The sequence below is a fragment of the Parus major genome, chromosome 7, assembly GCF_001522545.3.
Source record: "Parus major isolate Abel chromosome 7, Parus_major1.1, whole genome shotgun sequence".
Lineage (NCBI taxonomy): Eukaryota > Metazoa > Chordata > Aves > Passeriformes > Paridae > Parus > Parus major.
This window is the reverse complement of record NC_031776.1, coordinates 32,801,954-32,825,869: the sequence shown is the minus strand read 5'-3', so window position 1 is coordinate 32,825,869 and position 23,916 is coordinate 32,801,954. Positions and strand designations below refer to the sequence as shown.

General features: G+C 36.9%; 1 protein-coding gene across 4 annotated transcripts in view; it reads left to right on the top strand.

Moving 5' to 3' along the window:
• The window catches only part of LRP1B (LDL receptor related protein 1B), a 620,609-nt gene that overhangs the window by 410,768 nt on the left and 185,925 nt on the right, over positions 1-23,916 (top strand). For all 4 annotated transcript variants that reach the window (XM_015635304.2, XM_033516047.1, XM_033516046.1 and 1 more), the window contains 9 exons: positions 2,039-2,161; positions 3,706-3,846; positions 7,188-7,313; positions 9,055-9,171; positions 11,257-11,337; positions 12,658-12,825; positions 14,502-14,684; positions 21,069-21,269; positions 22,804-23,049. In XM_015635304.2, the coding sequence (XP_015490790.1) occupies positions 2,039-2,161; positions 3,706-3,846; positions 7,188-7,313; positions 9,055-9,171; positions 11,257-11,337; positions 12,658-12,825; positions 14,502-14,684; positions 21,069-21,269; positions 22,804-23,049 (1,386 nt within the window). The remainder of the gene's footprint in view (positions 1-2,038; positions 2,162-3,705; positions 3,847-7,187; positions 7,314-9,054; positions 9,172-11,256; positions 11,338-12,657; positions 12,826-14,501; positions 14,685-21,068; positions 21,270-22,803; positions 23,050-23,916) is intronic.

Sequence of the window (23,916 nt, the reverse complement as noted above, 5' to 3'; positions counted from 1 at the left end):
ACTTTTCATCTTCAAGATGGACCATTTGACTTTGATCTAGTGATTTAATTTTTGATGTTATTTATTTTCAGCTTTCATTTGGCTTCAGAATCATCATGTGTTTTCTATATTTGGCTGAAATACTCTTTTTTTCTGTAGGTTTATTCTCTTTTAGTGAGCTGACAAACTGATGTACATTCTTTAATTAAATCATTGCAAATGTTTTGACTTGTGCCATGTAGTTTTGGAGTCGCTTTTGAAGATTTTATTTTGGTTTGTTTATTTCAGCAGCTTCTGAGAACTTTTTAAACCTTTGCATTACTGATATCTCTGATTTGTACAATGCTGGCCCTGTAAAGTAGACTTTCAAGGCTACGTTTTCTAAGGCTTTGTTATACCTGAGGTTTCCCAAAATTTAGACTCAAATACATTTCTTACATTTTTGATATTTTGTTCATAATATTTTGGTTGTAAGAGTTGATTTTTAGTGGTTTAGCTCATAGTCTGATACTTGAAGTCAGGATCTAATCATGTGTATTAAGAGTCCAGTCTAAGCTCTTTCTAAAATTGTGATCAAGCCCTCACACCTCTTGGAGAATTCCCATTTTCCCTGGTTATATATCTGTGTTCTTGTCATCTCATCACACCCTGCCCAGTGAAAGCACAAGTACCACAATGGCCTTTCTCTACTAATCAATTTGCACAAATTTATTTAAAACTTCAGTGGGGCTTTAATGGACTGTTGGCTCATTTTCATTCTGGTTCTCATTTTCCTCTAAGAAATGTTGTGTACAGTGGATCAGAAAAAGTATAGAAAAAGGTTATTAAGCACTGCTCAATACAGCAAGACATATTAAGGTACATCTTAAAATATAAAAACTTTCAAAATATTAATTTTTTTGCTCATTATCTGATTGAAAGTTTAGAGATTTCCCTGCAGGAATGGCTCTGATGGGACAGTTTAATATCCATGTTCACAGCTCCATGAGAACTTAATATTACATTTCCTATGAAAGGTGAAGTGAGGAGATTTGATGAGAAGGAATCGTGTGGAGTCTGTTCTAGTCCAGGAAGCTGAGAAATGTTTTCTACACCTTTAAAAAGCAGAACTGCTTTTTACTGGACCCATAAGATTAAAAAAAAAAATAAAAATAAAAGTAGTTTTAAATTAAAGGTTCAGCAGACATGAAGTTTTATATCTTGCTTGATCATTATCACTTCTCACCAACACCTGAAATCAGCAGAGCTTTGCTCATGAGGAGCTGGGTGTCCCCAGCAGTGCAGATCTGAGCAATTAGGTCGTGACCAAAGTGATGCAAACAGAAATTGTGATATTTGTGGGCTCTCAGTGACTTTAAGACTGGTTGCCTCAGGAATGAGGTGGTGAGGATGCAGCAGCTCTTGGTGGATGGTTAAAACACCTGACAGCTGTCAGTGTCTTCATGGGAACAGCTTTGGGGAAGGAACAATAACACGGGAAAACAAAGCAGAGCAATGGCAGATGTGTTCAGGAAAAAGTACTGGAATATTTGCCTATATTATATCTGCCATAAATCTCTTTATACTTTTGTTTTCTCTCTTTTTTTTTTCCTAATCTTTTGTAGCCACATTGTTTTAATGTGTGCAGATGCCAATTAACTTCAAAACATTCCTTTATCTGCTGTTTGATTCCTTGAAGCCACTGTGTGCATGTAGCTGTACCAAATACCTTGCAGTATTTGTTCCCTTCATAAAACAGGCAGATAAAATGTTGTGAGATGATGGTACAGTTTTTTTGGTTTTGTTTTTATATTATTATTATTATTATTATTATTATTGCTATTATTATTTTATAGAGTATTGCAACCTGTAACTAATTATGTTTAAATATTATAACCCACAGTAACCCGACCATGAGAATAATGTGCTCCTAACATGAAAGTAATTGCAAAAAATTCTTCATCTGTTTATGTTCCTAAAGAAAAAAGAAAATAAAAAAAACCCAAAGCAACCAAAAAGCCCATTGTTTAGTTCTAGCATTGCTGTTAGTTTTAAAGCTGTTTTTTGTTTCTTTTCTCAGGTGATAATGCCTGTCGTGTTAATAATGGAGGCTGCAGCACTCTTTGTTTGGCCATTCCTGGAGGCAGAGTTTGTGCCTGTGCTGATAATCAGCTTTTGGAGGAAAACAGCACAACCTGCATGAGTAAGATTCTTACAGAATATCTGAGTTGATGCTGCTGTTAAGGGATCAAGTCAGACCTGAAAACAAAACCATAAAGTGTGGCCTCCTAGAGGGTCTATAAGACAAAGAAATATTACTTGAATAAATATTCTAGTTTACAGAGTATAAAAGATTTTCCAAAGAAAACAGAATATTACATACACTATTTAAGGATAAAATGCATTGGAAAATATTTCAGCATATCTGACGTGATAAAACATTTGAATAGTTCATTGAAATCTTTTAAAGTATCAGAAATGAATCCATATAATTATTAAATTGAATATATATGAACAGTTTTTAGATAATTCAACTAAGTATCTTAATTGAAAATCTGACATTGAAATGTTCATGATGAAACTGTTCATAAAACACATCAAGCTGATGTATTTATATATGATAGGTTCTGACACAGACTGTGCAAATTCTGCTGTCTTTCATCTTTTCTTTATATATCTCCATTGAAGCAATAGAAGTTGTTCTAATAAAAGGTGGGGATTTGAATTAAAATAACAACTTGCCAGGTCATACAAGTATTTTTTTTATTTTTATTAACATTCAGAATTGTTGTCTGTAGCTTTCTAAAAATTTTCTCTATTTATTGTAAGTCTCATTGATGTATTTCTTGAAGTGACTTCTAATATTTTACATAAGACTCCAGCAATAAGCTTAGTAAAGATGAGTAAAACATAAGAATTATTTCATAACATGATGAACATTATGGAGCCTGCAATGACCAGGCAGAGCCATCACTTTTCTTAAAAAAAAAGCTATTTTTATTTTCAGCAGAAATAACTGGGATGGGGACTCCTCACTAGTAAGATAGAATTTAGGTATTAGGAAAAGAGGTTAGAGACTTTCAGATCAGAATGGGGCAGGTTTCCTGCATTTTCCCCAGCACACTTCATTGCCTGGCTCTTCCCAAGGACTCTGGTCCTCTTCAGAGACTCCTGGGCTGATGTGTGGCATTTACACATGAAACATTCTGAACCTGATGTTGAGAAATACATCTGCCTGGATTTATCAATAAGCTTGTAGCTTGCTACTTAACTCTACCCCAGCAGAATTTTATCCTTCTCTGCCGAGTCTTTGCCAGTGCATAATGCAGGTGTTTGAGTTGTTGCTTGGTTACAAGAATCGGCTTTTTAGTAATCATTTCCTATCTCTAAATGTGCAACAGAATTTGGCCAATGTCTGTCAGACAATTTCCTGTTTGCTGTTTATGAGGTATTGCAATATTTTAAACTGATATTTTTACGTTATCATCTAAGCAGTAATTTAAAAACCAGTTTGAGTGCCATTCTGTTCAGAGCTTTTCCATTTATTTAAAATTAATTCCTTCAACCAAGCACTTGGATATGCGTGCCACTACAGGCGTCAGGTGGAATTACCTCAGATGTGCATAGTTCACCTAAAACTGCTCTGAAGAGCGAGAACAAGAATTGATGTGTATTTCTGTGGGGCAGTATTGCATTCTGGGTGTATCAAGCAGACAAAGAGATGTTCCTGTTGGATGTTTTCCCCAGTTAAAGAGGGAGAAGTGCTGTCCCAGCTGTGCAAGGCGGAGCAGTTCCAGTGCAGCAACAAGCGCTGCATCCAGGAGCGCTGGCGCTGCGACGGGGACGACGACTGCCTGGACGGCAGCGACGAGCACTCAGACATCTGCTGTACGTATTCCCTTCCCTTTTAACCCAAAATCCATGCTTGACTTCAAGGACTGCAAACCAGACAGTGCCAGCCAAACAAAAGCAATCATCCTTAAGCCTTTCATGTAAATCTTTCATGTAAATCTTTCATTTCCTTCTTTTCATCAGTGCTGTAATAAGAGCCCTTTCAAATCTCACTGGTGCACTCGTTGCATGGCACAGTGCAAGAGCAGTCACCTTTTGGGGTTGGCATAGTCATTCCTGATTCTTTAAATATTGGTGGTTTTTGCTTTGTTTTCCACTATTTCTTGCATGGGTCACAGTAAAACACCTGATGGGAGGGAATGGAAAAAGGGAGCCAGACTCTTCTTGCTAATGTCACTAGGAGGATGAGAGGTAATGTACACAAACTGAAAAGCATTCATTTTATTTGAACATCTGAAAGATAACACTTTTTTACTGTCAGACACTGGAATAGATTGCCCAAACTGGTTGTAGAGTTTCTGTCTGTGGAGATGCTTGAAACTTCTGTGGACACGGTCCTGAAAAACCTGCTTTATCTGGCCCTGCTCAAGTAGGGGATTGCACCAGGGGGATTTTGGTCCCTTCCAACCATTCCATGAACATTTCTGAAATTGTATAATGCATTTCTTAAAACTAACAAGCAAACAAAAATCCTCAGGAAAAAAAGAAAAAACAAAAACCAAAATAAAACCAAGACAAAAACCCCACAAGTAATAAAACCAACAAAGTAAACATCCCCCCTCCCCCCAATACCCCCACCAAGAAAACCAAACCTTCAACAAAACCAAAAACCAACTCCCTGCACCACTTCCAGTATCAAATTAATGTACATTGTCTTTAAAGTTACAGTTTTACAAGAGATGTATTTTTTAGCTGTAGAGGAGCTCCACTGTTGAAATGAAAAATAATAGACAGCATACCAATTATGTCCCTTTCATTTCTGGGAGGTACTTAAGTAGCCTGCTTTAAAATTAGTGTCTCAGCACTGAGAATTCTCTTCCTTTCTCAGCTTGTCACAATGCTTTCAATTTCTGTCCTTAGATCATTTCTCTAAACCAAATCTCCTTTACTGAAATGAAAGTACAATATTTCTCCCAATCAGTTGTAGACATGAACACTCTTCTGCTCTGCAGTACTGTTCTATGTGTCTGAAAACTCTTATCATAGTCCCTCTTTCTTATCTCTTTGAGACCAAGCAGCTCTAAACTGTTCTGGGTTTTTGTTAGATTTTTGTTGTTGTGTTTTGGTTTGGTTTTGTTTCCTTCTCCTAGTAGATTATGGCAGGTTTTTTAGATTTTATTGCTCTATCCTGAAGTGATTCTAGGGGTTGGATGTGTAAAACTGGATGTGTGTATTTCTGCTGAGGCCTTTGTGAGGCTGGTTGGGCTGAGAGAATGTGTTTGTTAGGGGTGATTGCTTATTCATCCTTAGGTAAATCTTGCCTGCTTCACAGGGGCCTGATTCTGCTGATACAGATTTGTGATCCTCTGTAATGCCTTCACCTTCTGCCATATGGCTGTGAAATGCCCAGTTTTGGATTTGTTTTCTTTCATTCTATTTGTTGTTGTTTTTTTACAGCATTTGTGTATTTTGGTAGCTCCATGTAGTAGCCACTGCTGATTTCAGTAATATTTTTAAAAATATTTTCCTAGGTCTGAATTGTAATGCTTACTCTCGTTTTGTTTTGAAACCAGCATTTCTTGCCCTTAAATTAAGGAGCTCAGCTAATAAACACAGTGAAAAGGAAAATCTTTCAGCAGATTTGACTTGATTGTCTTTTAAATTAGTGTAAGGAAGACCAGTTCATTGATCAAAGATTGTAATTCTCTGAGGATTTATACAAATATAAATGAAATCATAACCTGGTCTTAAACCTGAATGTGATCTATAGTTTACAGGGCCAGTGTGATAACATTGATCTCCTCTCAGCAGTTGCCATAGTAACCCCAATAGTTCTTTATGAGTTTGAAATATTTGCAATTATGAGTAGAATACACACACGTTACTAAATATATATGAACAAAAGCTTAACAACCATTTAAAGCAGTATTTATTTCAAGTATTGAAGTCAAATTTAAAATTAAGAAAAAAAGTCTTCAAATTGTGATTTTATTACTTGGATGCCTCCAGTTTTGTTCTCTGTTACAAATGTTACTTCTCCGTTCTTTGTCCTCCATTACTTTTCTCCATTACAAACTTTGGAAATACGAGACTTGGGCCACCTTTCTGCTCAAATTATTAATTAATCTCTGCTTCCTGTGCTTCTGCACCCTGCACACCAGCCAGGGTTCATGTGCTCTTGATATCACCCTCGCTCTGTGTCGTCTTCAATTGCAAGAATAGGCAAAAAGGTCAAAGATAAAAGCTACTGAAATGTCAAGGATAAGCCTGCAAGACATCCTTTCATTTTAAATACCCTTTGTTTCCACATGTATGTTAAACTTTAAAAAGGAGACTGTGGATGGCTGAGTAGGTAAAAAATAGCTGGGGATTATTTTTAACTATTATTTTTAATTTATTTTTATTTTAAGTTTGAAACTGTGTACAGTTTAATGTTCTTGTCTAGATCAAGATGAGCAAGATCTGCTAATAATAGACATTATTAGCATGAAGGAAGCAGAACATAAACACTTTCTACAGTTGCAAGAGCAAGCCAATAGTGTTTACATCAATCCTGTGCATTCAGCTTCATCCTTTCCATGAAAATTGGTAGCCAGCAAAACACGTTTGAGAGATACCTTGTTCACTCCTGAATACCAGATTTTATTTTTTGTTGTTAGTTTTACACCGTGTTGCATATTTCACTTTTTGACACCTACAATTTCATGGTGGGTAAACAGCAGATCTATATGTGGCCATTCACAGTAATGTGCCTCATTTTAGAAGCATTTTATGACCTGTCCAAATCCCTGCTCACTCTGGTATCATATTTTGGGTCTGCACTCAGCAGCTTGCATCTGTTCCCTTTGGTGTTTTCCTTTGTTTATATTCACTTTAGTTTGCAAACGTCATCACACTGCCCAGATGGGATCCAGAACATGTTTCTTTAAGGAAACAACACTGCTTTTAATATACTGCTTTTATCACCTAATAGGAAAGGATCTCCATGTTGGCATCTTTACTAGATATTATTTAATTTATGATTGAAGTAGTGTGATGTTTGTAATTGACTGGTGTGCTGAACAATCCTTATGTCATGGTGGTTATACATCCAGAATAACCACACTGACTGCATCGCTAGGGAACAGCATTTAATGTGCTCTTCTCACAGCTTTCACAGATGTTTTTCTCAGATTATTTTCTTTGGGAAAAAAAACCCTTTCTTTTCTTCTCCACAGTCAATCACAGTTGTCCTGATGATCAGTTTAAGTGCCAAAATAATCGCTGCATTCCCAAGAGGTGGCTTTGTGATGGAGCTAATGATTGTGGTAATAACGAAGACGAATCAAACCAAACTTGTGCAGGTAAAAATTTTACTTGGTCGTGCAAACAGGTTCTCTAACTTTATTTCCATGAAGAGTTCAGGACTGATTTGAACTGAACTGAACCAGGCTGCTACTTGTAATCTGATTACTGATGTATTAAAGGAATTCAGATTTTGATGCCACCAAGGCTGGAATGCAAATTATATTTTACTTAATCCATGTGCTTGGCTGTGCTTTCCAAAGTTATTCAGCTCTTAATCTCTCCATATGGGTCGACTGTCAAAGCAATGCTCAGGTACAAATTTTGAGGTACAAATCTTTTTTGGCAGTTAGAACTCTGTTTATTAGCGTGCTGTGATGGGTGCCATGTCACCAGTAAATTTTATTTTATGCTGATTTACTTTATGCATAATTAGTTATAGAGTTTCAACTCAGTGCCTTGAAATTCTTTTAATTTCTGAGTTATTAACTTGAGAGCGGGTTTTCAAGCAAATAGCAAGATGAGGATTGTTTACTGATTCCACTGTAGTAAATCATGGAATTCCCAATCTGTCCTTTGCTTGTGTGGAAGTGATGTTTAGTGCTTGTTGTCAGAGTACTCTAAACAAGCATTAAATCTCAAATATGCAACCTGCCAGCCATCAATAAGCTGATGAGTGTTTTGAACTGAAGAGCAGTGCAAGACAACACACATTGTGTATTAAAATATTCCCTCTTGTCTCACTGCCTTGATGTTCTTTGATATCCAACTGTTTGCTTGTAGGGTGAGAGCCTAATTTGAAGACTTTTTTTTTTTTAACTCTTTGTCAGCTGGTGATGGATCAAATTTTGTGTTCTGGTTTTCCATTTATTCCTCCGGTGGCAAACACAGTTAATGTTTAAAAAAAATTATTCTTTGAAATATTTTAAATATATTTCTCTTCTGAGTTTTGGGCTACTTCTCTGAAAAAAAAGGAAAATGGCAGTTGAAAATAAGAAATAAGAAATATTCTCTCAGACACTGGGGTCTTTGACATATCAGCCAGTTTTTTAAAGTGTAGAATAGCAACAAGGTGAATTCTAAAAGCTTAAACTTGGAATCAAAATCTGTGTTGCTATCACTGGCATTGTTACAGGTTCAAATTTTAAATAAAATTATATGCAATGAGAGTTTTCTGTTAGCTTTTTAGTGACATTTTACTATTCATCACCTTTCTAAGTAATTTCTGTAGCCACATAGCATGAATTCTTTTAGTGATCCTTATTTTTTCAGGAGAAAGACCTACATTGATTCCTTTAATGGATGATGACAGTTCAGTGCTTGCAAAGGCAAGGATTCTAAGAACAGCCAGGCCAGGCACATCACACACAGGCTAATTCCCATTTTCCCATGTAAATACAAAATTCACAAGATCATTGTTCACAGTGTGAGATTCAGGTTGTTAATATTCCAACTGGTGGGTAATTTTATGCCCTGATTTTGGTTTACTTCAAGCATTAGCACATATTAATTCTCTTCTTACCGCCTAGTTTTGCACATTTATTTTTTTAGAATTTCATGTTTTGTGAGGAAGAAGCCACTAAGAATTCCACACAGCAGAGGTAGAACACGGCCCTGCAGATGACCTCAGTTTTCTCTGAAATCAAAGGAGGTGAATGATGTTTAGTCAGAGCAGGGGAAAGGTGCAGCAGGCCAGGAGGTGCCCTCCAACCCTGCAGCTTCCAAAATCACACACCCACCTAGAGACAAAAGGGATCTTGTCCATTTCCCTCGTATTTTTGGAGTGTTTTGTCTTGACAGCAAGAACGTGTCAGGCTAATCAGTTTCCTTGTGGGAATGGTCGGTGTATCCCAACGTCATGGCTGTGTGACAGGGAGGATGACTGTGGAGATGGAACTGATGAAATGACATCCTGTGGTAAGTGGATTTTTCTTTTGGGGGGAGAGAAAAGTAAAAATCTTCTGTAACATTTAAAACTTAAGCTTGTCAACTCTTTTCAAGTCAGCTGAAATGATAATACTATTTCTGAAATGGCTAATAGAATTTGTTTGGTTGATAAATAAACCCAAAGCAAGTGCAGCATTTTCTATTTAATGAGTTTTTAACTACAATGCCAAATATGCAGATCAATCAAGACTTTTTTAATTTACAGCCCATTATCAAATGCTGTCACCCTCAAAAATTATTCTTTATCTCTGTCACATACCTCTGCACATGGGCCCCTTCAGCATATTCCAGACGTCAATAAAATCAGCCTGTTTCAAGCCTCAAAAGAAGTATATTTGATCTTGTATTTTTCAGGGAAAAAAAAAAAAAATTCTTGGTTCTATCATGAGAGAGTATCAGCAGCTGTGCTGACTGCTGCTTTGCTGAGATACTGCAGAGAGGGGTGTGCTCTCTCTAATCAGCTGCTTCCAAACAATTAAGGATTTTAATAGTCATTTGTTTCGCAGGGCACTGGTAACTGCTGTGAGTCTGAGAGCACAGGGGTCAATGAGCTGTCTGCAGATACAGAATCACAGAATATAATGCATTGCAGTGTAGAATCACAGGCTGGTTTGGGTTGGAAAGAGCCTTCAAGACCATTTTGTTCCAACCCCCTGCCATGGGCAGGGACTCTTCCCACTGGACTGGAGCTCCATCCAAACTGGCACTGAGCACTCACATGGATGGGGTGAAAAATGAAGTCTTTACATGGATAAAAATAATAATATTATTAAGGTAGACTTGTAATTGCTTGAAACCACCTAAGTGCAGTTGTGTACAGAGGTAGGATGAGTGAATAGGTGACTTGTATTTAGCATTCCCCAAAGTTCTAACTCTCTGTTTAATGGCACAGCATTGAATCTCAGTGCTAGAACACTCTCTCTGCCTCAGGCACTTCAGGAACTCAGATGCCTCTCTGTTCTCAGGCACTTCAGGAACTCAGATGTTCCTGGCACCCTTGGAAATCCTTCCCATGAGCTTTGTTCTGTATGCTCCCAGCTGACATGGACTATTTCTTCAGATCTTTTAATCTGTTCAATTAATTTCTTGGTGTTCATTATTTATTTTTTAAATAAAAATTTATATATTTTAAATCTCCTAATAGATGCAGCTGGTTTGGTTTAGTGCTCCATAAGAGTGTGACTTTTTAAGCCAAAACTTTGTGAGGTTCAGTAAAAACAAAGTGATTTCAGCTCTCATCCTAAGAAAGTTTTATATTTATGTGGCATGTTTTAAAAGTTTAGGAAAACTCTTCACTATTTTTCAGGGTGTTTAACAAGTTAATAATAAATGCACACATCTACCTATGTCATTTGCTTTAGAAGAAAAAGAAGTCTGAAAAAATTGAGAATATATTTAAGTTACTCTATTCAGAAGCATATTTAATAATTATAGAAACAAATATGTGTTTTCAATATTTTTTTGAACAATTTTTTGTGAATGATATTGCCTCAGATTCTTACTGCTTTGCTGGAATGCTGGGAGGAATTGTTTGTGAAGGCTGACATTTTAATTTTGGGTATTTTAGTATGCCAGTGCAGAGTAAGTTTATTTCTTGGCTGTTCTTTAGCTTGGTACTTAACCTTCCCATTTTTTAGTGTTCCATTTCCTGTCTCTCACTGGCAATGCTGTTGCAATTGGAGAACCCTTTTGTAAATCATCACATGGAAAATAGAGTTTGTATCAGTCATCAAGCTATGGTTAGTCTTAAATATTGTCACTTTTAGTGGGAAAACCAGGTGTGGTGTGATGGGAATATTGGACCAGGCCATTTGTCACAGAGTAATGAATTTCATGGTGATGGAAAGCAGGGTTTGGACAGTATTTACTATAAAGTTATTTTATCTTTTCTTTTTGGTGTCTCACCTTTTTCTCCTCTCCAGATTAAATACCTGGAAGGTGCAAATGTTGGTTACAACAGACTTGTGTAATTTATGCACATAGGAAGGTGGCAAAATATTGCTGAAGAGGATGTTATGTTAAATAGATTTTATTTCTTTTTGAATTCTTTCACAGAATTCCCAACATGTGAGCCCCTAACTCAGTTTATCTGCAGAAATGGAAGATGCATTAGCAGCAAATGGCTCTGTGATTCAGGCAAGTATCAGTCCTCTATATCTGAAATGAATATGAGGGATGTCACATAAATATTGCTTTGATGTTCTTTTTTTTCTGACACTCATATTGGCAGTTTGGCTTGTAAGTGGTCAGAGAATAAAGCATTTTTAAATTACTGACCTGACCTAAAAATCAACAACACTGAAGGTGCAGATTAGGAATGAGGCACTGGATATTGTAATAGGTACAAATACTATATTATGTGGAATGAAGTATGATGATTTGTTACTAAAAAAAAAATTTAAAAAAAAAGTAAAGCAAATCTATTACTTTTGAAAATATTTTCTGTTCTTAGAAAACAACATGGATGTTTCATGTTTCACATATATTTCAGTGACAAATATATCTGATTTTTTGTTTCTTATGGACAAGTTCAGTTAAATAAATAGCATCCCTGAAGAGTGAAGGCCAGCAAGACTTCACAATGTATTTTGTATTTCCAGTTCTTTTGACTGGAAAAGTGCACATTTGAATGTTAAAATGAATCTCCTCTCAGAGCTTATGGTGTGGGAATGATGTTGCTCCAGTCCTAATAACATTGGTTTGTTCCAAAGCATTTGGTGTTTCTATAATTTTGTTTGTCTGACAGGAATTTTTAGCTGTAAATGGACAAATTCCCGAAATTATCACAGTGTGCTGATGAATTTCTGTGCGTGGAGACTCTTTAGAGTGTACCTAACATATTTATCTCCTTCCTCCCTTGATGACCACAATCAAATTACAGGAATTGCCTTTAGACTTGTAATGACTACAACATTAGAGTAATGAGAAACTGCAGTCCACGGTTATTTATGTGCTTTCTCCACTTTGCACTCTTATAAACACACAGAAACAAAGTTTAATACTATTGAAAAGAAATTCATCGGGGTTTTATTTTAGTTTATATGAAGCTGTTTGTGTCTGTGATTAACTAGCTTAGGTTTTCACAGAGAATAAAGTAAACTGTGTTTGAAAGCCTGTGTAGTTACACACAGCTAAAGAAATTAAGAAAACCTACAGGTTTCTCATCCTTGCCAGTGTCTCTGATTATATAACTGAGTAAGGGGTAAAACTACCCAAAACTGGATAGTTTGATGGCACTCACAGACTTGAGTGCTGTTAGTAAATAATATTTAAGGTATTATGTGCATTAGAAATAATTTGAAATAATTAGAAATAATTTGATGCCTGTGAGCAGAAAACATACTATTTTATTTACCTTTTTTTGTTTATTTTCTCTTTGAAAATTATTTTCCCTCCTTACATATTTCGTTCAGGTGTTTTAAATTTTAAAATCTTTTGAAATGTGGCTGTTTGCAGATGATGACTGTGGTGATGGCAGTGATGAGCTGGGCTGTGTTCACTCGTGCTCTGCCGAGCAGTTCCGGTGTCAGAATGGCAGATGTATCCCAGGGCACTGGGCATGTGATGGTGACAACGACTGTGGGGATTTCAGTGATGAAACCAAAACAAACTGCAGCAGGGAAGGTTAGATTTATATTTTTTTTTTCCCCCCTTCCAAATCTTTAATGCTTATAAACACAGAGAATAATTTGTTATAAATACCTGACCTTCAGCCAATGGAAAAAACGAAGATGCTTTTAACCTTGGTAAAAGCTGGAATGGGAAATATGTCAAGTGCAATGGGATAACACAGAAGTGTATCATGAAGAGGAATGCATTTGAAAACAGAACGGGTATTACAGAGAGATAAGTTTTACAGTTTACTTCAGTGAATTATGCTAGATGTGCTGTTTGTCTTATTGCAGAGGTGTGTGCTGTTTAGGTGAACAGACTGTAAGAGGCATTCTTTAAGTGATTATTGATATTTTCTGTTTTTCTTTCATGCAGTGGAACAGTAATACTCTCATTTTTGTGTGATGCAAGTCTTTTAGTTTGAGGGGGTTTTTTTAACATAAAAGCATTTTAACAAACTACAGCCCTATTTAAATGCCATACATTGTATTTATTTGAATGGGGAGAGAAAGGAAGGATGCTTATGGCAAAGGATAAAGAATAATCAGATCACAGTGAGGGAATACCTTTCATATTTTTTCCCTAATGTTTTTTTTTACAACAAAGTAATTGTACCCAATGTTATTGGTCCCTTTTCATAAATTTATATTCTAAATCTAGTTGGATACCTCATCTAAATGCATGAATAATCAGAATGCTGGCACAAGTGAAGTCCTTATTTTCAATATTCACAAAAACAATTTTTATCTATCTCAATCAAAATGATTAGTCTGGAATTGAACAACCCACTTTTACCCCTGTTCATTTCCATTTTGAAACTTAAAGCCTTGCTTTAAACTTTTACAACAGAATACAAGAATGTAGATTATGTAAGAAAAAAACCAACAAAGCCATGTTAAATAAAACAAAATAAAATGTATATTTATAAACAGTGCTATAAAAATTTATTCAAATAATGCTTTCTGGTGAAAACAGGAAAGTATAAGCATGCCATTACTTTAAAGTTCATGTTATTGTCATTAGTATATTATTAAATAATTGAAATAGAATTGTAACAGTTTGGGAAAAGAAAAGCAAGAATAAAATACAAAAGGCCATAAGCTAAAAAATACTTAGAGAATTATGTATGTGATGAATAATTAAAATCTCCCAGTAATTATTGTTTGAAGCAGTCAGCACTGATTCCAGGGCTGCACTGAGTGAAGCTCTTTTGCTGTGGAGTTTGGAACAGCTCCAGCTGCTACAGCACAAACCAGGCACGAGTGGGGCCTGTTAGACCTTCCAGGGTTTGTGCATCAGGAGATGGATCTTGTTGGGTAAACCAGGAGAACAAGGAAGGATAAGGGAAACCAACTTTAGGATTAAGCATGAGGTTTACGAAGCACCAGGGAAACTTCATCAGCTCTGGTCCTCTTTATACCTCCAAACTCCTTCCTGTCTGACACATGTGAAACAAGGAAATAAAAACTGGTATTAAGCATGTGGTGGAGGGGGAGTGAAGAAAGTGAGGAGGATAAGAGAATTTGTCTGAAGCTTGTGTTGGGGTGATGAGTTATAGGATGGAATAGGGCATTTTGGGGACTCTGATTTTGGCTTGGGTTAGGAAGAGGATTCTGAGTCAGTGTAGACTTGGAATGGGAAAAAAGGCACATGAGCAAATTCTTCAATGTTATTCTTATTTTTCTAAGAAACTCCCTCTCCTGGAAGGTGCAGTGGGAGGGAATTTCAGTGCAGCCCTGATGGGAACTGCGTTCCTGAGCTGTGGCGCTGTGATGGAGAAAAGGACTGTGAAGATGGGAGTGATGAGAAAGGCTGTAATGGAACCCTGAGAGCGTGTGATGACAAAACAAAGTTCTCCTGCAAGAGTACAGGTAGGTGCTTGCAGAGGCATTTTCCTCCCACTTACTCTGTGTGTGTGATTTTGTGTTGTTTGATCACATATCTACTCTTTAACTAATGCTTAGTACTAATAAGGTGAGGTTACTCATTGTATTCCTACCTAGGAAAATAATATTGATTTACATGCCATGTTTTCTGATTTACAACATCAAATGGATGGGTTTTGAGAGGACTTAAAGTTGAAACCACTCTCTGTAATGGTACATCACATCAAATACTTAAATAAAACATTTAATTGTACTCCAAAGTTCAGGTATTTTCTTCTATTTCTCTTTTATGGCCGTAGAAATAAGTTGAATAAAATGGTATAAAGTACCTTGAATACTTTGAAGAATTGCAACTACAGCACTGGAAATTTTAAGTGTAGTAGTGGAAGAGAAATACATTCTTTGATTATGGGGTTTTTTGGGGTTTTTTTCCTCTAAGTATAATTCACTAAAGGATGTGAAAAGAATGTGGCAATCATTGCATGAGGATACACAAGGATATAAAAATTAATGTTTAGATGGAACCTTTTTTTAATGGAAAGTCCAGTTAAGGAAAAGTTTAATTTGTCAGCACAGTATTAATATTTTTTGTCACTTTGATCAAAGCTTTGTGTGATATAAGGGCTAAAATAACTTTCACAGCAATATTTAATGAGTGCTATAAGAAGCAGGAATATTGTTGTCCCTATATTGAATATATATATTGTTCAACTAGAAATATTGAAAGAAGGGAGAACCCATTCACATGTCTGTGTTACAGCTAAACACAATAAATGTGTCAGAGGAGTTGTGTGACCTCTGTCCTAAAGTATTTTGCTTGCTCTTGGATTTTAAAGTTATAAAAATCATGATGTCTTGAAAAAGAAATATGGAATACTGAATTGTGTCTAAAAAAACCCTATTTCCTTTTGTGTTCTTACTATTTCCCTAAAGACGTGTAGAATAAGCTGCTATGAAACACTTTCTATAAGTAACAATTGATTATTCACTTCCAACAGTGTGGTGTGTTTCCTGAAGGTGATTGATAGAAACCCTGATACAGGAAATAGTCAGCACCAGGAGCAAATGTATTTCCCAGCATCTAAATGGGGAAAAGCTAACACCAGTCCAACTGGCCAAAGCAGAATTATTAGTGGCAAGAAAGGTGAATAAATCTCAATAGATGAGGTTTATTTTCATCAACTGCCTTTGGAAAGCTAATGAGACAAGATATTACTACTTTAGTCAAGAGAAAGCAGAGAGGTTAGAGGCAATGTGGAATACAAGATAAGTGCAGATTTTAGTTAATAGGTTTTATTCCTCTCAGAAAAGTTTGGTTCTTAGACTGAGTTAAGGTTTTTTACTTGTCCTGAATGATTTTTGGTACAGAGAATTTGAAACCTCTTTCTGGTGGTAAACTAAGATTTTCCAAATACAGATGCCATAATAACAGGAACTAGCAAAGATTTAAATTCAACATAATTGTCTTAATGTCTTTTCATTGTCATTTTTATGTCATTTAAATTTGAATTGTCTTTTCAACAGAGAACTAGAACCCCATTTCAAAGTCCTCAGTCCAAGCTACACTCCCTCATGATGTATTTCCCTATGTTTGTATTCATGTAGTTGTGGTAAAGGAGGGCACTGTCTCAGTTTACAGGGTGACTTCTGACTTCTCTGGCTGCCACATAGAAATACAGCAAATCCAAAAATTTTCATCAACATATTGCTAAATTCAAGGGTATATGGTTTTGATTTGAAGGAAAATGCAATCGTGCTTGTTTGTTGAGTGGAAACAGCACTGGAGCAACCAGTTATGACAGTCATAATTTTCTCTTTTGCAATATTCCTTCCTCCTGGAAGGAGCAAAACTGCTGTTCTGGAGGAGGCATGTAGAAATGCACTGTAGAAGAAAACAGCAAGGGCAAATTTTTATTTAGTTACTTTTCCAGTTGTTTTTTTTTATTCCTTGAGGTTGGGCAACAGAGTAGTAATGGGTTCATGAGAAATAGTTACTGGAATGTTTCAGAAGAAATGTAATTTTCTCTGTGCATGATTTTAAAGAAATAATGCTGTTTGGATTGCACATTTATGGCAGAGGAGGAACTGGCTAATTGTCCCCTCAGAGATGCTGGGTGGTGACATCTGACAGAGAATGGTCTGTGTAGGAACTGTGGATGGAGGGAGCTGAGGCAGACAGTTCTTTGGGAGGGAAGTGAGAACAGCAATAGTGGGATGGTACTGCCCATTTTTTGCTTATTTCTGTTCATTTTATGTCTGTAAATAGTAGCTGCAGGGTCTTTCCTTACTGGGCTTTTGTGGCTTTGGTTAATGTGTCACAATGCCACAGGCATGAGTGCCAAGCTACAAAACCAGTTTGTCAGCATTCAGCCAAAAGGGATATTTCTGCTTACAGGGATGGTGCTCTCAAGAACCATCACACCCCATCCTTTTCCAAGATTCAGTTAAGATTCTATCATGAAGGGTGTTCTGTACCTATATGGACAGCATTTTGTCATTTGCCTCTAGTAGTTGAACATTTTATTCCTAGCAAGTCATCTGACTCCTTCAGATATTGAGTAGCTTCTGCCATATGGGTCCCTAAAAGCATTCTTTGTTGAATAAACAAATACTTGATTTTTCTCCCCTTGCATATCTTCCTTTTCTGTTTGATGTTTTTACACCTTTATATTTTTTGCTGGTCTCACTGTAACTCTCCAGCCTGGGAGCCCTTGAGCTGTTGTACCCAAAGTCAGCCAAAATGCTGCAGGGTACTTGAGCTACCAGGTTTCAGAATTGCTTTTCTAATTTTTATCAAAACCATCCCATGTTGGGTCCCAAAAACCATTTGTTTGTAGTGATGTGTGATGAAAAATATACTAGAGGCTGCAGAGCAGCAGGATGTGAGATGCAGTCATTCCTGATTGAGACTGACTACTCTTGGGTTGCTGCTAGCCAATTATTTTCTCTTTTAAATTAGATTAGGCTTCTTTTAAATTAGACTAGATTAATTTAAATTGTACAAAGGCCCAACTTTCTATTTTAAATTCTGGTTCTGTCTTCTAAAAATTATTACAGTCATATACTTCAGCTCAATTTTATGTACTACATAAATTTATCCTTTTTTTTCCATCTCCCTACTTTTCAGTTAGTAGTGCTGCACTGAGAGCAGAATCTGTGCAATGTAACTTTAAATGTCATCTAATTACTCTAATGATCATACTAAAGCACTTCTGTGAAGACAAATGCAAAAGGGACATGAATATTTCAGTTTAGTAAGCAGTACATCTGAGAGGGAATTTTTTTTGTCATACTTACTCTTTTTATTTTTTCAAGCAGCAGTTGATGGTGTCCTACCATTTTTGATGCTACTCTTTGAACTATCTTTTCATACTTTCTATTTTTTTTTTCCTTACATGTAATAATATATTAGAGAGGAAAAAAGATTTTGAGGAAAGAAGTAGTATTGGTTTGGAATGGAAAATAAGGAATGTACACAGAGGAAATCAAATCAGTGGGTGCTGATCACAGTGATGCTGGAAGAATATAACAGCAGCAGCACTGGTTCTGTCTGAATGGGGATTGTCAGAGTACAGATTAAATTTGTGACCAAAGAAGCTGATGCTGAGGAAAGCTGGCAAAGAAAGATTTTCCAGAAAGTGATGAGGAAATTGGTAGTGTTTTTATCCTTCATTCATGGCAACATTGTTTTCTGTGATAACAGCTCCCTTCTTTAGGCCTGTTTTTTTCAGGTTTTTGATTTTCCTTTTTTGTTTGTTTGTTTTGTTTTGTTTCTCTCCTGTTTTATCCAGGAGTCATTTATAAACATCTGCTTTCTACTGAAATCTTTAGATTGAGTAATGACCACATGTTTGAAACAATGTGATTCAGTCTAAGGTCCCATGTGTGTACTACAGGACAAATGAGATCATTGACCATCACAACATTCTGTTAATTGTGTCAGATTGGAACACTCTGTAGTTGATGGGGTTGAGATTTGGTCCATTCTGTATTTTAGGAAGGTGTTACATTACAGTTTTAGGCAGTGAGAATTAGCTGTAAGAGGAAACAGCAATTAATGCTCCACCAAAAGAGTTTTCCTATGGATGAAGATGTAATCAGTCAAAAAAACCTCCTGGGACCATTATCCTGACAAAGATTCAAGGGGTGCATGAATAGTTAATTCTGTTGATAATATTTATAGGAAATAAAAACATTGTAGAATCATTTGGATCAGGCTTTCCCACACAGTTGCTGCTCAAGCCTTCTGTTTCACAGTGTTACACAAAAGAGCCATGGAAAAGGGCAGATACAGCTATTGAGGCAATTAATTTATGATGGAATTTTACTAAAGAGGTTCCTGGAAACCAGAAGTGTGAGTTTCACTAAGGAGCAATAAAGGAAAAATACTTCAGTGAATTTTAAGTAATGATTTGAAGACAGTCATAATATTTCATTAAGTCCATCTCTTTAGAATCTTGGCAAAGATTAATTCCTTGACAGAATATTCTACTTAAGACCATGTCATATCTATCATAATGAAAGATGAATCTTTCATTGTAAAACATATCTTCACTTAGGTACAAGAAAGGCAGGGAAACTGATTTTCTCTGCAAACATTTGAATGCATAAAAGATTAAAATAACAGATTAGGAGCACTACTGGAAGCAACTTCAATTTACTTTGGGTTATGGTTGGTTTGGTTCATGTTGGTATTTTCCATTAGCTTGCATTCTACTGCTGTGTTATAGTAATATATAAAATCAATGATCATTCAGGATAATAAAGAATAGGGACACTTTTTGGAAACACTTGTAGTGATAAACTGTGTACATATCATGCATACAATTTTGTTTCCTCGTGTCTATGCAGTTCTGTCCATTCAGTATGGGATATTTGGGGCTTTGGCCAATAAAGAAAACGGTGGAAGTTTTTCATTCTAATTGTCACCCCTCCCTGTTTGTTTTCAAGTTGATTTTGCACTGGCAAAATGATGTTCTGTTGTTTAAACCCCACAGTTTATTCAGTGTAGTATCATCCTGAAGTTTCATTTCTTCATTTTCTTCATCAAAAGTGAAAACAGTCTCACATTTTCCTCCTGAGTGCTGCAGAGTCAATGCTTTTTTTCAGCATTCTTATTCCACTGTCTTTTATCCCCTTGGCTTTCTGTGAGGACATCAGCATTTTTTGCATGAATAGAAGACTGAAATGTCAAACCAAATGCATTAATCCAATCTACAACAAATATTTGCTTTAAAGAAAATTTAAATCTGATATTGTATAAGCTGGGAAGGGTGGGCAGGAAGTTGTGTCAGTTCATTCTGAACAGGTTTGAACTTAGGAGTCTCAGGCTTTGCTGGTCAGTGCCTGGGCATCCACCAGAATTGCTATCAGTGGAACTAAACATTCCCAGGATCTTCCTTCCCATCCCAGATGATTTTCTCTGCATGATTAATTCATGGATAAAAAAAAAACAACAAAATTTTCTGGATCAGCTTCATTTACCATTGTTCTATCTGTTCTCTATTGGAAAATAAAGTACATGACATTTCTGTTCAGTCACAGTGTTATCAAAAGTTACAGCTAAATCCTCCTGGCTGTAGGTAGCAAGTAGAAAAATAGGTTGGGAGGGGAGCTCACACACACACCTGTGTCAGCATTCACAGTCTTGGCTCTTTTCATTAAAGTCCTTGCACTTGTTGAGTCTAATTTAATACCTGCATGATTTTAAAGATTAAAATATTTTTTTCTAATCAAGAGGCCTTCTTGCATTTCTAAACTTTGATGGTCATCACAAATCCCTTTTTGCACTTTTGAGACATGAGCTGAACGCTGGTTTGCCAAAACTGAAGTAATTTAAGAAACTTAATCTGCTGTAGTTATTTTGCCTCAAAGCTGATCATTTATCTGACATCACTGGGGAATGGGTTGTGTCTCCTTCCTAGAAAGACTTTTGCTTTGCAAACACATGGTAACTAAAAGTTATATATTGAAACACTGCTCCCATGGAGGGCTGCTGCGGTAGAAGATAAAATAAGAGAGATGAAGAAAAGCACAAATTAAAAATAATTAGAAAATTGTAGTATCATTTGGTGTATTTAACAGGTTTTGAAGTTGTGTCCTGCCTATATGCAGTTTTGTTCAGCTCACAAACAAGTGGAATTGGTATTGTTTGGAAAATTAGATTGTCAAAAGAGCTGTGGAAGATGCATCAGAGTATAAGTGTGAGTGGGTTTCTTTCTGCTCATCAAAGAGGAAAGAAATATTAATAGAAAAGAGTGATAAAAAAAAAGAGAAAAGAAATCTGTATATTGTTTTGAAGGTTTTTTTTTTCCTCCTAAAGTTTGCTTCCAGTCTGATTTCCTGTGTTTATTGTCTCTTTTCCCCAAGGGAGATGCATTAGCAAAGCGTGGCTATGTGATGGCGATATTGATTGTGAGGATCAGTCTGATGAGGATAATTGCGAGGGCTATTTGTGTGGACCACCAAAATACCCTTGTGCTAATGATACCTCCATCTGCCTACAGCCTGAGAAGCTCTGCAATGGGAGAAGAGATTGTCCTGATGGATCTGATGAAGGCGATCTTTGTGGTACTTCTTTTAGACACCTTTTTCTGATTGTTCTGATTTTTCTGATTTTTTTTGACAGTTTTTTCTGATTGTTCATGATACTGTCTGTTGTGGTACCTCCTGCTGAGAAAAAGGCTCTCACACTGGAATTCTAGCACTAGATATGTGCTAGATATCCTCAATCCTATGTGAGGATTTTTGTTTAGTTAAAGTCATACTGAGTTTATGCTTGAAGTTTTAGTTTTCTTCAGATAACACAAAGAAGACAAGCCTTTCATTTTCAAACAACTTAAAACATTCCTGGAGATAAACAATTTAGAGGTCATCGATGTGTAGGAAAGAACTTCAGCTCATTTGCAGTTCTCTCAATCTACAAAAGCTTGAGTTCATACCATAGAATGCTTTGGCTTGGAAGGCACCTTAAAGGTCGTCTCATTCCCACCTCCTGCTCAGGCAGGAATACTTCTGTTAGACCAGGTTACTCCAAACCCTTTTCAACCTGGCCTTGGGCACCTCCAGGGATCCAGGGGCAGCCACAGCTTCTCTGGGCAACCTGTGCCAGGGCCTCAGCACCCAAAAAGTCAAAAATGTCTTCCCAGTGTCAAATCTAACCTGTGCTCTGTCAGTTTAAAGCCACTTATTGTCCTGTCACTGCAGGCCCTTGTCCCAAATCCAGCTCTCCTGGAGCCCCTTTAGGCCCTGGAAAGGACTCTGAGGTCTCCCTGGAGCCTTCTCTTCCCCAGGCTGAACACTCCCAGCTCTCAGCCTGTCCACAGAGCACAACTGCTCCAGCCCTCAGGGCATTTTTGTGGTCTTCCCTGCACTTGCTACAAAATGTCCCCATCCTCCTCATGTTGGGAACCCCAGAGCTGCATTCAGTCCTTCAGCTGGGATCTCACAAGAACAGAGGGGATGAATCTCCTTCCTTTGAGGTACAGCTTTATTTGCTGCAGCCCAGGACACATTTGGCTTCCTGGGCTGCAAGCTCACGTTTCCAGGTCATGTTGTGCTTCTTATCCACCAACAGCTCCACTTCCTCCTCCTCAGGGCTGCTTTCAATCCATTATTATCCCAGCCTGTATTTGTGCTTGTGACTGCCCTGAGTCTGTGCAGGTCCCTGTATTTGGCCTGGCTGAACTTCAGGTTGTTGGCACAGGCCTCACCTTCCAAGCCTGGAAAATCCCTCTGGATGGTCTTTTCCCTGCTGCATCACTCACACAACTCTGTCTCATCAAAAACTGGCTGAGGATGCCCTCAACCCCACTGTCCTTGTCATGATAAAGATTTTAAACAGTGTCAATCCCAGCACTGACTCTTGAGGATCACCACCTGGACATGGAGCTATGCTAAAATCTTCAAGGCTTGCAGTAAAGCTACCAGATGGATGGTTGCATATCAGATAATTTGAAAAACAAGAATAGAAATCTGTTTAGAAAGATAAAATTTTGTTTGCCTACCTTGGAAGCTTTTGTAGGTGTTTTAGTTGACTGTACTATACACAACATAACTGACAGCTTTCACAGCCCTTAATTGTTGTTTTTCCTCGTTATTTCAGACGAATGTTCACTTAACAATGGTGGGTGTAGCCATCAGTGTTCTGTGGTTCCTGGAGGAAGAATTGTGTGCTCCTGCCCTGCAGGATTCAATCTTACTTCAGACAACAAAACTTGTGAGATTATGGATTACTGCACCAAGCACCTGAAGTGTAGCCAAGTTTGTGAACAGCATAAAAACACTGTCAAGTGCTCGTGTTATGAAGGCTGGAAGCTCAGTAAGGATGGAGAGAGCTGTGTCAGTACTGGTAAGTTGGAATTTGGTGCATGTCCAATATTCAGGATATTAATAGCTGTGATGGCCATTTACTGAGATCCTCTTTCACTTTTTTTTTCCTATATAAGAAATACAGGCTGGGATTGTCCAAGTGAGAGGTTGATTGCAATCTATGGACTTACTAAAATTGTCCCCATTCTTGATGTACAAAGGGATATTGAAATATTAGGCTGTTGCTAACCTAAGAATGCTAATTCCAGATATTTCTAGGAATGTTAATATGGTATAATTCTGATTTTTTTTAATCTGTTTTTCATGTGCAGTTAATATGTATGGACATATATGCATTTACACAATTTTAGTTTCTATATGAGGGATTTACTATGTATTTTTAAGAAATGGATCAATCATGATATTGATGAGTATTTGCTGAGGGTTCAGAGGGTTAATTTTGAATGTGCAATTATATTCTGCCTCCTAACATACAATATTTAAGCTGGTTTTTTCCCCCTAAGGCATTCTGGCACTTGTTTTTTGACAGCAGTAAGAGCCTGCTCAGCTCACTAATCAAGGTGAAAACCAACATGAGACAAAACAGGAGAAGGGAATGTATTCCCCTCGTTGTTCACCACCAATAAGTACTGAAGCATCATTTGAAACTGTTAGGGGTGTGTTTTTCAGGTGCAGCATTGTGTGTAAAATAGAAACATCCTTGTGCAATATAAACTGTTATCACGCCTTTACCTCCCTGATATTTTTAAGTCCTTACCAGGACTTAAAAATAGTATTGAGTTTCCCTTCTAGAATTTCATAATTCAGTTTTCTTTGATAATTTTATTCTATATTAACTCTGTTCTTTCATAAAATTTGCACAACTCTGAACAGAAATATCTTCCCC